General features: G+C 39.0%; 1 protein-coding gene across 3 annotated transcripts in view; it reads left to right on the plus strand.

Annotated features, from left to right (window-relative positions):
• PITPNM3 (PITPNM family member 3) overlaps nt 1–16,034 on the plus strand; it is a 139,489-nt gene extending 123,455 nt beyond the window's left edge. For all 3 annotated transcript variants that reach the window (XM_075033126.1, XM_075033128.1, XM_075033127.1), the window contains 7 exons: nt 622–738; nt 1,419–1,535; nt 5,692–5,840; nt 7,854–8,003; nt 8,854–9,037; nt 9,437–9,565; nt 9,970–16,034. In XM_075033126.1, coding sequence (XP_074889227.1) covers nt 622–738; nt 1,419–1,535; nt 5,692–5,840; nt 7,854–8,003; nt 8,854–9,037; nt 9,437–9,565; nt 9,970–10,278 — 1,155 coding nt within the window. In that variant the 3' untranslated portion in view covers nt 10,279–16,034. The remainder of the gene's footprint in view (nt 1–621; nt 739–1,418; nt 1,536–5,691; nt 5,841–7,853; nt 8,004–8,853; nt 9,038–9,436; nt 9,566–9,969) is intronic.
• Nucleotides 16,035–16,161: the final 127 nt, after the last annotated feature.

Raw genomic sequence — 16,161 nt, forward strand, 5'->3', positions numbered from 1 at the left:
TGTGTTCTGAAATCTTGAGTTGGACATGGAAGTTTCTTGGTAAGTGTGTGATATTTAGCTTGTAAGAATGTGTAGCTTGTATGACATATTAGGGTTCTGCATGTTCACAAGTTTACTAGCCACAAGCCAAATCCTGAGCCTATCACCTACTGCAGTAATATCCAAAAGGTGATAAGTACCATTCTGTCTGGATATATGTATAGAAAATCAGTACAGATGGAGTCAGGAATCTGACCTCTGCTCCATAAAGGACATTAAAAAATACTTCTGTGGTCTTAAGCTGCTTTACTGACTTTGCAGACTAAAGCAGACAATGTGATTGTCACTTGATACCATCGTAATGTTTTCACCATTTTCTCTGGAAGAATGTGCAAGCTCTGTTGTGAATGGAAAAGCAGTTCAAAAAGTACTTGAGATTAAGTGTTGGCCAACAGAGTGGAAGCAGTTTATTTGTCTATACAATTAATGTGAACATATGGCCTGTACCTCTTTCTACTTTCCTTGTGCTTTTGGCTCTGCAGTGTCATTCAGCTGGAGCAGCAGTGTACTTTCCCTTTCTTTGCCAAGTACCAGGACTCCCCAGGCCACACGCTGTTTATTAAAATATTAATATAATTTCAGGTGATGAGGTATGAAAATGTAAATTTTAAGGAAAACGACAACCTGGATCCGGCAACACTAAGTCCATCCAATCCACGAGAAAAATGGCTACGCAAAAGGACACATGTCAAATTGAGAGTAAGTATAAATCTGTATATATATGGCAGCTATAGAACTTGGGTTTGGGAGCAATTTAAATGGAATTTGATCTCCCAAAGCATGAGTTTACATAACTGAATATTACTAAAGAGCTGAAAACTGCTAACATAATCCAGAGGCAAACAACAGTTAGGGAATAGGAACAATTTATTCTTGGTTTATTGCTACATGTTGGGAGAAAGTGTATTTCTTTCTTTAAATAACAGAGGGGCCTTAAGTTTTAGTTAAGCAAAGAGGCTGTTCTTCTATTTTCTTATATGTTAGATGAATCCATAACTCAAGAAAAAAATATTTTCTTCATTCTTCAGATGCCACTTCAGTTAGAAATGTCAATTAAGATGCGTGTCTTGCACATAATCGTGTGAATCTATGGCACCACTTGAAGTGAAAGATAATTGGCATTCCCTTAAATGTTCTCACTTATTTGGTTGTCTTGAGCACTCTCACTAGGAAGTCTGTTCAGGAACTCACCATTACTGGAAACCTGGCTCCAGCTGAAATAGGAACGCAGTTTTGCTAGGTGCTCTAATGTGCACTGTGATGTACCTCAGACACCCTGTCCAGGACTGTGTTTCTGTGTCACTGTTAATAAATAACATAAGACAGACACTCATTACAAGAGCAAACACTACCCTTCCTACCTTCTGCTCTTATTTCAGAATGTGACTGCTAATCACCGAGCTAATGACGTCATTGCAGCAGAAGACGGTCCTCAGGTACTAGTTGGGCGCTTTATGTATGGACCTCTGGACATGGTAGCTTTAACAGGTGAAAAGGTAAAGTCTGAGTAATCAATTTCCTTACTTTTCTGAACCAGCTTTTACTAGAAACAGTTTTTGAATGTAGAACATGTATAGTACCAGAGAAAGCCTTACAGTGAGGGGAAGTATGTCACTAGCCCCCACCACTTCAGCAAAAATATGCTGTAAGTGGGCTTTCCTGATAGCTGACCTTTTTCCCAGCTTATCCTTCTTACATGATGCTGGCCATCTCCTCTGGTTAATGATGAGTGTGCTGTGCAGTAATTTCTGAACCTGTGATGTACCTCAGACACCCTGTCCAGGACTGTGTTTCTGTGTCACTGTTAATAAATAACATAAGAGAGACACTCATTGCAATCATCCGATCGTACCACCTACTGGACACAATGAACTTTTTGAGCAAGGAGGAAAAAGAATTTTATAGTGGTTGGCAAATCACTACAAGAAACACTTATATCCTCTTATCCAGTAAGACAACTAGATAAAGGAATAAGGATTCTAGAGCCTAGGTGGCTGCCGTTTCTCTTACACATGGAAGAGTAAAGATTAGTTTTAGAATTTAAGTAGTAATGTGACACGATTGGAACTGTCACTCCTAAAGCTGCCTGCAGTAGCCAGGCTTACAGGTAACAAAGCCAAGCATTAAGAGAACACATTTGTTCATATTCACGGAGACTGTAAGATTTTTTTGTGGAAATTAACAAAGCAATGCTTCTGAGCTGAAGGTAAAACTGAAGCATGGAGGCTTCACTTGGCCTGTTTTGTGGGTGCCCATTCTGCTAAGATGCAGCACTAACCTGATGCATCTAGGGATCAGCCTGCTGACGGCATGCCTTCTTTGGAGTGTATTTGCTAGTGCAAACGGCAGGGATGGATGTTTCTGGAACCATGTTTCTGATGACCGTGTTTCTGTCACAGCTGGGCTTTTGTTAGTCAACTCCACAAGACATAAGTGATGTGCTGCTTCTAAGATTTTGTCATAGAATTCAGCATAACCTGTGCTGATACACATTGAACTGTCAATATAAGTTATGGTTATATTTTTAAGACCATCACTGCTTCAATCTTATCCCATGTGGTTTGTAAAAAAACTTAAAGCAGCCCCATCACTTGAGCTTACATGCAAGACAGGATCACAGATTTTGTCTGATTTTGAAGATTTTAATCATAGCTTTTTACTAGCTTTTATAAATTTCTTCAATCTGATCACGTTTTATTCATTGATAAGGTTCTTCTGGCACAACGATGACTAGGGCCCCAAAGGGGTTCATAGTGGTCCTATGAAGAACACCGAAATTGTATGGTTCCAAGACTTAATAATTTCCTCTTTGTGCCATTTCTCAAATGTAAGTTGAAAACATCAGATACATTTATCTGAGTGTATTGGATTGCATCGAAGCTCTTCAATTAGATCTTAGTCAGGAAGACTGCAAATCAAAGCTGTGTAGGTAATGAATCTCCTGCCATGCATTATTTGTGCCTATATCCTGGCAATTCCTCAGGTCAAAAGTTGGACACTCTTGTAACTGATACAGTGCAGAAATTAGAAGAAACCATTTTTACCACAAGACCATTGAATCTGTCAAAGGAAAAGCCATACCTCTCCCACCTTCCCTAGTGGGAATTAGAGTGGGGGAAGGATTTTTAGGTCAATTAGCAGTGTGGCCTGCAGACTTGAGCAGACCTCGAAGTGTTGGTTTACATATGACAGGTGAACCTGATCTGCTCTGTCACATCACGGTGCTATCCTCAGCGGGCAGGAAATTTTCCCTGAACCTCATCTGCTTTGGGTGGCTTCTGTGGAGGCACGACAGAGTAGTGATAATGGGGATGAGGCCATCTGGTCAAGACAAGGAGACAGGAACTTAAGCTTATCTGAGAGTCTCTGACAATAGTATCCCTCATGCTCCCATGGGACTGGCCACCTAAGTAATCTCAGCTTCAGTCTGTTGACCTATTAGAAAATGTTAATTAACCTGAGGTGGGCTTGACATGCCAGTTTTTACTGAGGCAAGCATCAGTCCTGGAAACTACCCTTGTTTTCCCAAGAAGTCCTAAAAGGGGCCTGTTGTGGTTTCTGCAGTTTTGTAGAGTGGATTCATTTTAGCCCTGGGTCTTTTACTGAGATGAATTTAGGCTCGTAAAAAAGACAAGATATTCAGTGTTTTAGTGTGCAAATGCAAACTACGTTGAAGATGCATTTCAGTGCTTTTCCTGAGGCCAGAGGTGTGTCTCTGGGATTTACTTAACCCATTATTTTCTGGGTGTTATAGTCTAATGTTTTTCCTCCCTACATAGATGATTGTATGGTGGCTCGTTGCCTTGAAGTCATATTCCTATTTCAGAAGGATAGGGGTGAACAATAAGCTGTGTTTCTGCAGTGGGAAAACAGATTGATATTATGCTTGGGTATTGAATAGAATCCTGTCATTAAAATCTCTTGAAACAAATTGCTAAGTAAAAATGTTAAGATTATTACTAATTAGTGCATTGGGGAGAATTCCATACTCAGTGTTTTATTACTGATAGTTTTCATTCTAATTTTGAGGGGTTTCAAAACTAATAGAAATACTATCTGTATTTTTTTTTTTTATGCTTGTATGTTGTCCCTCCAAGGATCTCAAGTAACTTTACATAAAATGCTATATTTCATAATCTCCTGATGTGGAAAGGGAAAACTGAGCCAGAATGACCACAGTCAGCAGAATGCTGTTGTAGTAGCTTTCACATCGATATTGAAATAAGAACATGTTGATCTGAAAGGTCTGTAGTTGTGCAGATTTTTCAGAGTGCCCAATGCAAACTTAAAACTACTTTTCTGAACCACACATATACACACACACACACACACCCCCGCCCCCACCTTTAATGGCTTGATGTGAGAAAATGTTTTAAATGGGAAGAATAGAAGGTAAGAACAGAATGGCTGAATAAAACAAAGTTAGAAGTATGATTCTCGAAAGAAGATATTTCTGTTCCTTGTTAGGTCTTGTATTCCTTTGTAGGTTGGAAGGAAGTTAGATTTTCCCCTAGCAAATCATAAAAATGTTTTCCTTGGCCCTCTCACTGGTAATGGTGCATCTGAAAGTTGGAAATTCAGAATCAGTTAGGGTACAAAGTGAACCTTTCTCCTACTTATACCATCCAAGACTTTAAAAAAGCAGTTGGTACACATCTGTATTCAAACTGTGAATTCACTTTGCAGTCAAAAAGCAGAAGAAAGGAGTAAACCCATTGTTTGATCCTGATAACACTTCTGGTTCAGCAATACCTGTCATTTCTTCCCTTGCACCAAAGCTCATCCCTTAGAAAAATTCATTTCTGAATTTCATCAGTTTGGAATAATTTTAGTGTTATTTATGGTTACATCCCAATGTCGTGTAACATCATAATGTCCAAGAAGAGCGTATCTGCATAGTTATCAAGGTTATCGACACAAGTAGCATCATCTTGTAAGCTGCTGGTGAATCTTGTAGAGTATTTGGCGGCACGTTGAGCACTGAAGAAATCTACATAAACCTTGTATGCCTAAGTTCTGTAAAAATTGGGTAGAGAAGGAGAGCTTGGCAGATACCTCCCTCAGATTTACCGATGTACTTATTGCTCAAAAGTGCCAGTTCAAGTCAGACAAAGTATTTAATACACTTTATGTTAATTTTGATGAAATATTTCAGTTGAAGAAAGCCATATTGATGAAACCTTTTGAAAAAAAAATCTTGATAATTTGAAGTGTTTAGGTTTTGCATTTGTAGGCAACGTTGTGGTTTGAGAAAGATTTCATTTTGCTAATAACCAGATGAAATTTTCCATTTTGTAGGCTTAGTATGCAAAAACATATTATACACATGCAAGCTGAAATGATCTTTTTTCTAGTTTAGGGTTCCTGCCAAATTTCTGAGCTCTATACCCTCGTTTGACACCTGCAGTGCTAAGCTAAGTGCTTTAAATGATGAAGGCAATAAGATCTTGTATTGTGTGTTAGGAAGCATTTTCTAATTGAGAGGACCCTCTGAAGTTTTTACTGAGTTTTGAAGTTCGTTCAAACTTTCTTGTAAGCTTTTAGTACAAGCCATAATTGGAGATACTAATGTGATCTGGGCTTGGCAGGCCTTGTAAATAGAGGCCATGTTGCCTACTATCACACTAGATGACTGTTTTGTTGTTTTTGCAGGTTGATATCTTCATAATGACTGAGCCATCTTCGGGTAGGTGGGTGTACTTTGACACAGAGATATCCAACAGCAGTGGCCGGATATCCTACAACATACCCAAACAGAAGAGACTGAGAGTTGGTGTGTATCCCATCAAAATGGTGGTCAGGTAATAGCTCCAAGCTGGAAGTATAGCTGTGGTGGGTTGCTGTGATCAGAAAGATACTGAGGTGTACAAGATTGAAGGAGGTGCAGAGGGAGATTTCGGTCAGTTAGTTATCTTTTCTTGGTCTTGTCACTGTGTTGTCAGCTTAGATTTGAAGCAGTGATCATCTGTTTACTGGCCAGTTTGGAGGTGCCCAGCCCAATGGGTTTATCCTTACTGCAACACAAATCCTCAGTGAAGTTCAATTTAGGAGCACTTAGTCTTGCGAAAATATGGGGATTGGATGACTGTAATCAGTCTTCTTGTGGCAAGAATGTATGACTTGGGATATTTTGCAGCCTGTTCATTGGGGAAAAGACTGCTGAAAGGTATAGCTTTGTGTTCTTCAGACTGATAAGAAGCTTTTCTCATTGAAATTAACAGTAGAGGATGTACCACCTTGCTCTCAGCCACCTGTTTGTTGATGTCAGGCTGATCAAAAGTTACCTTAATTCTGTACTCAAGACCATGTTTATTCTCAATTGGGAAAAAAACCCCCAACAAACAAAACCACACCCCCCGCCCAAACTCCAGTACATGAAAATAACAATTCATTGAAGTAAAATCAGTCAGCTCTCCTAGCTCTCCAGCATTTCTTAAAAATCTCTATGCTAAGTAAAGCATGAAGATGTGTGAAATAAATTTGTTGGCCTAAGTGCAGGACTTGGGTAGCTGTGCTTTTAAAAAATCTTATGTTTAATAAAAGCCTAGTTTGATTTAATACAGAGTTTTAGTTTAATATTGAACTTAGAATTAAATTGCCTAGCCACTTAGGAAGTAGCTTTACAGCTTCCCTTGAATCCCTACTTCAGAGGCTAAATCAGTGGGAGGAATTTAGCTGAAACAGAATGTGTTAATACCCACCAGTTAACCAAGTCCAAAGTCAATTTACAATCTTATGTAGTGCTAACTGAGGGGGAAGAAATGTTTTACCTCAGTGTAATAGACAGTTCAAGAAAAGAGAGTTACTTAAAAACTAATTAAAGTGTATTCAGAAGCTAAGCTCCCATGGGCTTTTAGACTGCAGGAGTAAGTTTCAAACAGGAATGAAAGAAATTGTCCTGTCTTTGCTCATTAAGCTGTGCACACATATTGTAAGAATCTTCATCACCAGACATAAGTTTCTAGATCATACAATAATCATCTTTCTAAACGAAAGAAGATGTGGTCTCCAGGTTACATTTTTTAGGGAACGTGAGGTCATGAGATGGTAAGAGCTTTGGATCGCTTTGTGCTTTAATGTCTAGACCTCTTGAGGAAATTACATCATGAGAAGATTGCATTTTGCATGCTTTTCCATGAGAAAAGGCATCTATGATTGGATTTATCTTTGGGTTTAGGATTGTTTGGGGGTGGGCTTTTTTTTTTTTTCTCTCTCTTTTTTCTCCTTACTTTTCTGGATTGGCATTCCCATTGTAATTTGCAAGGATAGAGGGATGGGTAATGCTAGTATTACCAGCTGTTTAGCTAATGGAGAAAAGCTGATTTGTGTAAGTACATGCCAGTAAAAGGTGCATATCAATTCTTCCCTTGTAATTTTTAATAATTTGCAAGTAACTGTAGACTGCTGGAAAAAAAAAATTAGCTAATTTCTGTGTGCTGTGTGTGTATGTGTATGCATATATATAGCATTCATGTCTTATATGTGTACATATATAGACATATATATATACACATATAAAGACAGCATGTTTGAGTACTTCAGGCTGGTTTGGGTTTTTTTTTTCTTAATTCTTTTAGATATTTATACACATGTGATTTCTTATAAAGTCAGCTTCCAAATTTCTCTTTGGAAAGCTATTTCCTAAAAGTAAGTTTTAATTGCCTCACATAGGACTGAAATCAGAAGCCCTATTTGACAGCGATTTTTGAAGCTGTAGATCCAGACAGATCTAATTTCAGGTCTTAACTAGAACGTGCAGAAAATGCATTCCGACATTTTGCTTTTTTAATGTATTTATTGCTTTGACTCTCCAGAGGGGACCAGAGCAGTGCTGCAAGTTACCTGACTGTGCTTCCCCGAGGAATGGAATGTGTTGTATTCAGCATTGACGGTTCCTTTGCAGCAAGTGTTTCAATTATGGGAAGTGACCCCAAAGTCCGAGCTGGGGCTGTTGATGTTGTCAGGTAAGCGAGGTTTGCACCCTTCACTCTTTAAATCTCCGGCTTTCCTTTTTGAACACAATAGGAAGGAAAAGGGCAGAATAGTTTTTTTTACTAAATAAACAACAGTTCTTTAAAGGCCAGGATTCTTTGCAGATATATTTCTGTATTTGCTTGGACATCAGGTCTGCCTGATTTTCGGAGGAATCTTAGAATGCTGTGGTTTACTTTGAAATTTGTAGTTTAAGTTTCCTAAAGATTAAAACTTGCTTCTTGGGAATATGGCCTTAAAGTGTGTGCAGTGAATTAATAATGATTCTACTGTGATGAGCAAAGAGTATATTTTGTGTTTCACTAACTTCAAATAAGGGCATCTACTTCAAAAATATCAAGTGCCATGAATGCAAGAGCATTTTTTGGAGGAAAAATTAAAAGGCCTTTTAATCCATTCTTGCAAGTCTGTTGATGTTGCGCTGGATGGGGAAATACAGCTCTCATTTTGGAACTTGCATGGGAATGGAGGGATGTCAGTTTTCAAGGGATTCCACTCCTTACAGCTGAAATGGCAGGAAATCTCATTAAAGGTTTCAAAGGTATAGCAGGACTTGATGTGTAGCAAGGTCTATTCAAAGTACATTTTTAAATAGCTGTCGTATTTTATATAAGATATTGTATAAGAATCTGTCTTGCTTCCCTCCATCTCCCTCAAGATGTAGACATTATTACTTATTTCTCGATAGGAGCAGAGACTTAGGCATGCTGCTTTTCACTTGTTGAAGGATAATGACTGACTTCCAACTGGGTCTGTGCTGAGCAAAAAAATGATGGGTATTCTCTTTCTGCACCTACATAATTTACCTGCTGTTTCTGACAGGCATTGGCAGGACCTGGGATATCTGATTATCTATATTACTGGCCGTCCAGATATGCAAAAACAGCGTGTGGTTTCATGGCTGTCTCAACACAACTTTCCACAAGGGATGATCTTCTTCTCAGATGGACTTGTTCATGACCCACTGCGACAAAAGACCATTTTTCTCCGGAATCTCATGCAAGAGGTACTAGAAACCTGTTTATAGCCTTAAAACTTTTTCTAGAGAATATCATCCAGTGAAGTTAGAGTTCTCTCTTCCTTTTGAACAGTAAATCTCACTGGCCATCACAAAGTCTTTTTTGCCATTTATCATTTCTTTTCTCACTTTTTAAAGAGCAAGGAAGGTTGATAAAACATCCAAAAGGGCCTCCTGGCATGACAAATAAATGAACTGCTTGTTCTGCCCTATGTGCATATCTGTAGTTGTTGTTGGCATGCAGGCAGACAGATTTAGCTTTCTGTGGTTTACAGAAGGAGGCTGTTAACTATGAACTCATCGGCTGCTTCATTGCAAAACAAGTGCCATCCTTGTAGTGCGTAGTGTTCAATAGAGCGTTCACTTTGGAAGTAATATTTGTTTCAGTGCCACATCAAAATCTGTGCCGCATATGGTTCCATGAAGGATATTTCTGTGTACAATGTCTTGGCTCTGTCGCCATCCCAGATCTACATAGTTGGACGATCAACAAAGAAATACCAGGCGCAGTGTCAAGTAAGTAACTCTTGCTACTCAATGAGGAAGTCCTAGGGGGAGCAAGGAAATGCATGTGTGTGAATGCATGTGCAAACACACACACACACATACACACACACAAAGAGCAGAGACAATGTTTCAGAGAAAGAAGAGCATTTTTTATTTCAGATGAGGCATGTTCTGGCAGGGTGAATAGGAAAGAGAATTGAGTGGTCATAGGTTGTATCTGTAAGTGCATGCATCGCATATTGCTGAATGAGAAAATGGAACAGGTCACTGAAAAAAAACAGTGAGGGGAGAGGAGTATTAGTACTCTGTAGGTATCTAACTGGGATGCCAAAGATAGGAACTTAATTCCTCATAGAACTCGTAGGTTGAGGCAGCAGTAATTTGTCACTCCCTTTCTTTCCTTCCTATTTCAGTTCCTCAGTGAAGGTTATGCAGCCCACTTGGCCTCGCTGGAGTTCAGTCTCCATTCACGACCCAAAAAGAACAACTCTCGGATGATCTTGAGGAAAGGCAGCTTTGGCCTCCACTCCCAACCTGAGTTTTTGCGCAAGAGAAACCACCTCCGCAGGACTATGTCTGTACAGCAACCTGACCCACCTTCTTCGAACCCCAAGCCAGAGCGTGCCCAGAGCCAGCCTGAATCAGACAAAGATCATGACAGGCATTTGCCCTCCATTGCTTGGGTTCGAGGTGGAGTTCACAAATTTGAATCTGTCCCCTAGGAAGCTTGGGAATATAGATCTTGGGTGCACCCCATTAAACTTGTAGGCATGCCTCAAAGATAATATTTAGGCAGCTTCAAACTAAGAGTCGTAGAGGGGAACCTGTACCTCGGAGTCTTCCCTGCTCTGGAATCTGCCTTCTTACACCAATTGGGGAACCACCAGTCTGTTCCTCTTGACATGTTTATTGGGAAATTTTAAAACAATCTAAAACTATCGCAAGTGCTTATAACATCAAAGCAACAGGAAATATCTTTGGTTATTTTTTACAACAGATACAATAAAATGTGCAATAAGAGAAAAAAGCTGTAACAGGCTGATTTTACTCAGAAGAGGGATTGTGGTATCAGTTAGCTAGCTGCACCTGAAACAGTATAAACAGTAGGTCCCATAGGTTACAGAGAAGGTTTACACTTTAAATAGTTGTATCTGTTTCCACTTTTGATAAAGCGATACACTTGCAAGGGAAGCAGAGGTGGGAACTACAATAATGGGTGGTCTGGATTTGTACAGCAAGATGCTTTTTGGGTGCCTTAAACCCAAGACTTCCTTTCAGCTTACAGTGTTGGTCAACAGACCCCAACATGGGCACTCGAGTTTGTGTGAGGTGCTGGACATCAAGTAAATGGGAGAACTCCACTTATGAACCAATCATAAAAGCTTCATGTTAGAAATAAATGTGTCTGCCACAGTTTGAAGCAGTTAGTGTTGCTGTATACAAAGTAATGTGCAAGTGTACAAAGATCACATTGTTTTGTGGAACTTGGTGACAGTGCAAAATGTGTAGACTACTCTGAGTAAGGAGATGGCTCTGGCCATCTCAGTCCGAGAGACAGATCCTGAGATGGTAAACTAAAGGGAGCCCTTTTACTAAGGGATCTGCAAACTTCAGAGCAACCACTTTTTTCATTATTCTAACTAGAATCTTTACACTGGAGGAGGAAAGAAGTAATGGAATTCCTATGGGTAAATTGTTTACCTTCTCATGCTATATAGCAACTGCTGTGTTAAGACAATGTGTAGCACTCAGAATTACAGCATTTGAGCTTCAAAGAAAGGACATGCCAAATTACAGATGCCAAATAGACGTTCTCCTACTGATTTAAATTTCTCTTGGATCTCTCAGTGAACTTAGTAGAAGTAAAATGTGTGAAATTTTCCCTAAGTGGTAATATTTCTGAAGTGTTGTAGTTAGTTTAACATAGTAGCAGTTTGCAGATTCTTCATGCAGATACTTCCACTGCACTAAATTCACCAAGAGAACTTTCATGACTGAACTGAAGCATGTTTTAAAATCTGCAGTGAAGTTACAAGTGCACATAAAAAACCTTTTCTTTAAAAGTTAAAACCAGACTATTGACACTGAGAAAGGTTGAAGTCAATAGATTTCTTTTTCAGGTTGGTTGGTTTGTTTGTTTGTTCGTTTTTAATTTCAGGAAGTTGGGGTGGAAAGGGTGTCATGCCTTCCCCCTGCCCTTACTTTTAGGTTTTCCTAGTCTGTAGCTAGACCAGTCTCTCAACAAGTTTTTGGTTAATGATTTTGAAAGTTGACATGTAAAGCAAACAAGAAATGCAATGGAAAACTGTTAAGACAGTGCAGAACTAAGCCTAAGACTATACTCCCTATTCACCCAAAAGTTTCAGTGTTCTTTTTGAAGGGCATAGTAATGTGGCTTTTGCCTTAAAAGGCAGCAAAGTAGCTTATAAATGGAGATCTTTAATTTATTTTTTTTTAGACATTACTTGGCAAGATTGTCAGTTACCTATTTCAAACTTCCTGAAAGATCTCTGGCACATCAGTAATTTGTTTTTTATAATGCTTCCTTTAAGGGAAGCGGTAATCTTCGCTGGAGATTTAGGAAAGATGTTAAATGTTTGGTAGCTCACACTAATTGGGAGCAGCTAACTACATTACAGGGGGCTGGGTTTTTATGCTCTGTTGCCAAGTCAGCCAGCTACAAAAGCTAAATGAACAATATCCACAAACTGCAATGAAGCAGTCTTCAGGTTTACAAATGCTTTCCCAGTAGTATCACACCTAGTTCTTTAACCCACAATCTTGGAGGAATTATTCTGTGTTCCATCTTGGCCCACTGTGTGTATTAATTCTAATCACATAGTCCATTTCTTCTCCTGTCCTCTGCAGCTAGGAGGAGATTGCGCAAGTACAGCAGACTCCATCTCCCTCCAGTCAGTTCACTGTTAGCATGCTCCTGCTTGTTAGTCTTAAATAGGCATGGGAATCCAAGGTTTGTGGGGGAGGAACTCAATAGGCAGACTTTAAATTTGCTGAGGGCACCTAAAAGCAACATTGATTGCAAAGTTCTTTTTAAGCACCGGGTGTTGTGTAGCATGTCTCCTGATAGCAGTCACTGTTCCTGCTGCAAAGTTCAAAGCTAATGTTGCTTTAGCCATCTACCTCTATCATCCAAGAGACTCCAAAATCTATTTTTCATTTTAAGTTGCTGTAGTAAAAAGGCCTACTTCATTTCAAAAGAGGGATCATGTGTAATTCTGTGACGGTATTAAAGGAACTAGTGTCTGAGCACAAGGCTAGAGAAATCTAGGTTGTTAAGGTCTGTCTTTTACTCTTGCAGACACAATGACATTTTGCAGGGTACCTTGTAATGAAAATTCTGATTTTGTGTATTTCTATTAATAACTGGGTCACTTTCACAGTAGTCACTGTGCTGGCTTCTCTTAAGAATATTATGAGCTAATAGTAGTAAAACAAATGCTAGTGTGCGTGCATGATTTAGAGTGGTAACAATTTCAAAGTGTCTACACATAGTATTGAAATCAAGCTGAAAACATTTTCCCTAACTTCGTTTCCTAGAATATATGGGAGTTCATGTGGCCTTTGCATAATTCCAACACTACTTATTGCTCAGGGATGGAATGGTTTATCTCCTGATCACATGCCTCCAGCTGAGCGCTTTGGCAAACAGTGATACAGGCATTAGCTTGGAGGTTAAGGTTTCATGTTAATTAGGAGCTGATCTTTTGAAACATCAGATGCCAGATGCATTTGTTTTGAAAGCACTAGCCAGTTGCCGCCAAAAGGGTAAAACAACTTCTCAGCTGGAGCTGAGAGTATGAACAAGATGAGTGTGATTTTAGACATCTCACAACTAGGCTGGCAGGCAGTTCAAAAAATACTGTGGCAGTGGCTGGGGACCTTATGCATGTTGAACCGCTAGCTTTTTTTTCCCCACAGCTATGCTTGGGGCGATCCCTGAGGTTTGCCTGATGAATCACTAGTTTTATAGCATAATTTTTCAGTCGTGTTTTCTCTTAAAACATTTCCTTCTGGTCAGAATTTTAGTTATGCACTTTTTCCACGTGAAACTACGCACAGTGGTTCATGGGCATTCAGTTTGCTATTTGATTTCAGTTTTACTTGTGCTTTCACGAGATTATCAGGTCTTCCTAAGCAGGCCATTTGCTGAGGATAGGCTTGATCCTACAGTCTTATTCTCTGATTGCAGGTCCTCATTGCTGCAGTCTCTGCAGTCTGCACTTAAAAATTTATAGGCTATGGAAGTGTTAAAGCATACACAGAAGGGAAAAGGGACAGAGAAGTCAGGTGGGAATGATGGGTGCCCAAGGAACACGTTAGACTCATCAGCCGTTTCAGCACCTTTAGTGCCTCCAGTCTGTTACAGAAAAGCACATTCTTTTAACCTGCTGAATGGAGGAAACATAAGTGAAACTGTAAACCACAAACCTGTTATTCCAGTGGGTGCTAAGGCAGCAGTACAAGTCAGTGCAAAGTAGGCCACAGTTGGAAGCATTTACTTCTTTGCCCTGTTGATATGGGTCCAGTTTAAAATTACTGTAAAAAAATGGCTGTGATTAATAGCAGTGGTAGATTTATCTGATATATTGTGAAAACACACCTTCACAATTGTAGTGTTTTGGTTTTGTTTGTGTGTGTATGTGTGTGTAGCTACTGGAAGACACCTTAAGTGAAGTTTTGGTTCTGCTTTCACAGCAAATTTCTAATCAATATACTTAAAAAAACCCTACAACAGTGGCTGTTTATTTGTTTTTGTTGTCTAGTTAGCTGAGTTTGAAAAACGATATCATTGTGTAAAGAGTACAGAATATTCCACAGACCTGAATAGTGATGTTGATCCAAATATGCTTATTTTGTAGCATATGCTTTTTTTTTTACTAAAGTGTTTGCATACACTAGTGCTCTTGGAACAGATTCTTGCTTGACCAAAGTACTCCTGTTTAGTTTTGTGGCATGGTTTATATCTATTCAGCATAAAATTTTGTTAGGTGTAAAAATGACATGGCATTGGTAATTCCTTCTTGTTCATTGGGGTTCCCGAGAGCTGCCATTTTGATTTGTTTACATGAAAATAAGAGTCTTAATTCTTAGAAATTACTTCACCTGTTCCTCTAGTACCTAGGGAAGTTGCTTCTAAACAGAGTTAAAACTTTCACTGGTTATGTAGAAGTGGAATTATCAGTAAACTAGAGAAAAAAAAAAAGACACACCTTAATCTACTATTAAAATAAGCAGAACAATGACACTTTAACTGGAAGCTCCACTATTCTGCAAAATAGCCTTTGTTTGCCATTATGTTGTACCATTTATATATTGGAGTCTTTAGGTCAGGGCACTACTAATGTGTGTATTTAAGCAAATTCCCAATACTTAGATTTATAGTATCATCATGTACTTCACAGAATAAATTTAGAAGGGAAAAAAAGTATTTCCATCTTTCTATAGTTTCCTGTCTTAAAATTGCTAAAAAGTTTGTTTATAAGCTTTTTTAATAATACGTGAAATCAGTAGGTATTTTCCGTTTTTAAAATTTGTAAGCAAGTGCAACAATTGTTACTGAACAAATAGGATTTTCCACAGGTTTTTTTCCCCCCTCTTGCATCTAAGCCACCGAAAAGGTGAGTACATCATAAAAGTACTAGATGATTGGAGTATGGGCACCTTTTTAATAAGCTGACTGGCTTAATAATGGAGACAAGATTTTACACTGCAATTTCATCATTTTTCTGATTAGAGCTTGAAATGTGGGATCTGAACTCAAGATTTCTGCATTGAATTGTTCATTTCAGGCATGCAGGGGAGAAAGTGGCACTTTCCATCCTCATCTGGAGCTGGTACAGGATAGAATTCCTATAAACACAAAATTTTCCAACTTAACCTCCTCAGCTTCTCTAAGAGCAATGATTCTTCATGGTCCGTGTTCATAGCTTCCGCAGAAATTGTGGGTGTAACAAGGTAATTTGACTTCCATGATCTTTAATCACTCAGTGTAAATATAGGTTCCTACAGATGATCCTAAATTCAGTCCCCCGTGAAAAATGGAGGTAATAACACATTTTTGGGGGATGAAAAGAGCTCTTTTTTTCAGAAATAAGAAAGGGCCTGGAGCAGCTAGAATCCTGTGCCATGGACTCTGGAATTGAAGTCAGGTGTTGGTATTTCCTCTTTCCCTCATTTTAGTTCAAGCCCAAGGTAAGGGGATTACATTTTACCCTCTATTTGTATTTATCTCAATAAGCTACCTTTGAAACTGGATATAACTGTGGGGGATGGGGGAACATGAAACAAATTTAACAGTTCATTTCTCATGTGTAAGGATGTACAGAACTTATGGGGGGAAGAGAGAGAGAGAGGCAGGTTTACTGGGACATGCTGGGAGATGGTATACCAGAGATTACAGCATTGAAACATAATTTACAGATTGCAAGCTTTAAAGATAAGGTTATTCTGGGAGGACTAGTTTAGGGCCCAGAATGGCAGTCCTCTGCAGAACCCCAAGCCTTCTGCATAAAACTTATTTTTTTATTTGTGAGGGAGAGAAGGGGGCAGTCCACTTAGAACTGAATTCATACAAGGAAACTTGA

Source organism: Buteo buteo, chromosome 7 (assembly GCF_964188355.1).
Source record: "Buteo buteo chromosome 7, bButBut1.hap1.1, whole genome shotgun sequence".
NCBI classification, from domain to species: Eukaryota; Metazoa; Chordata; class Aves; order Accipitriformes; family Accipitridae; genus Buteo; species Buteo buteo.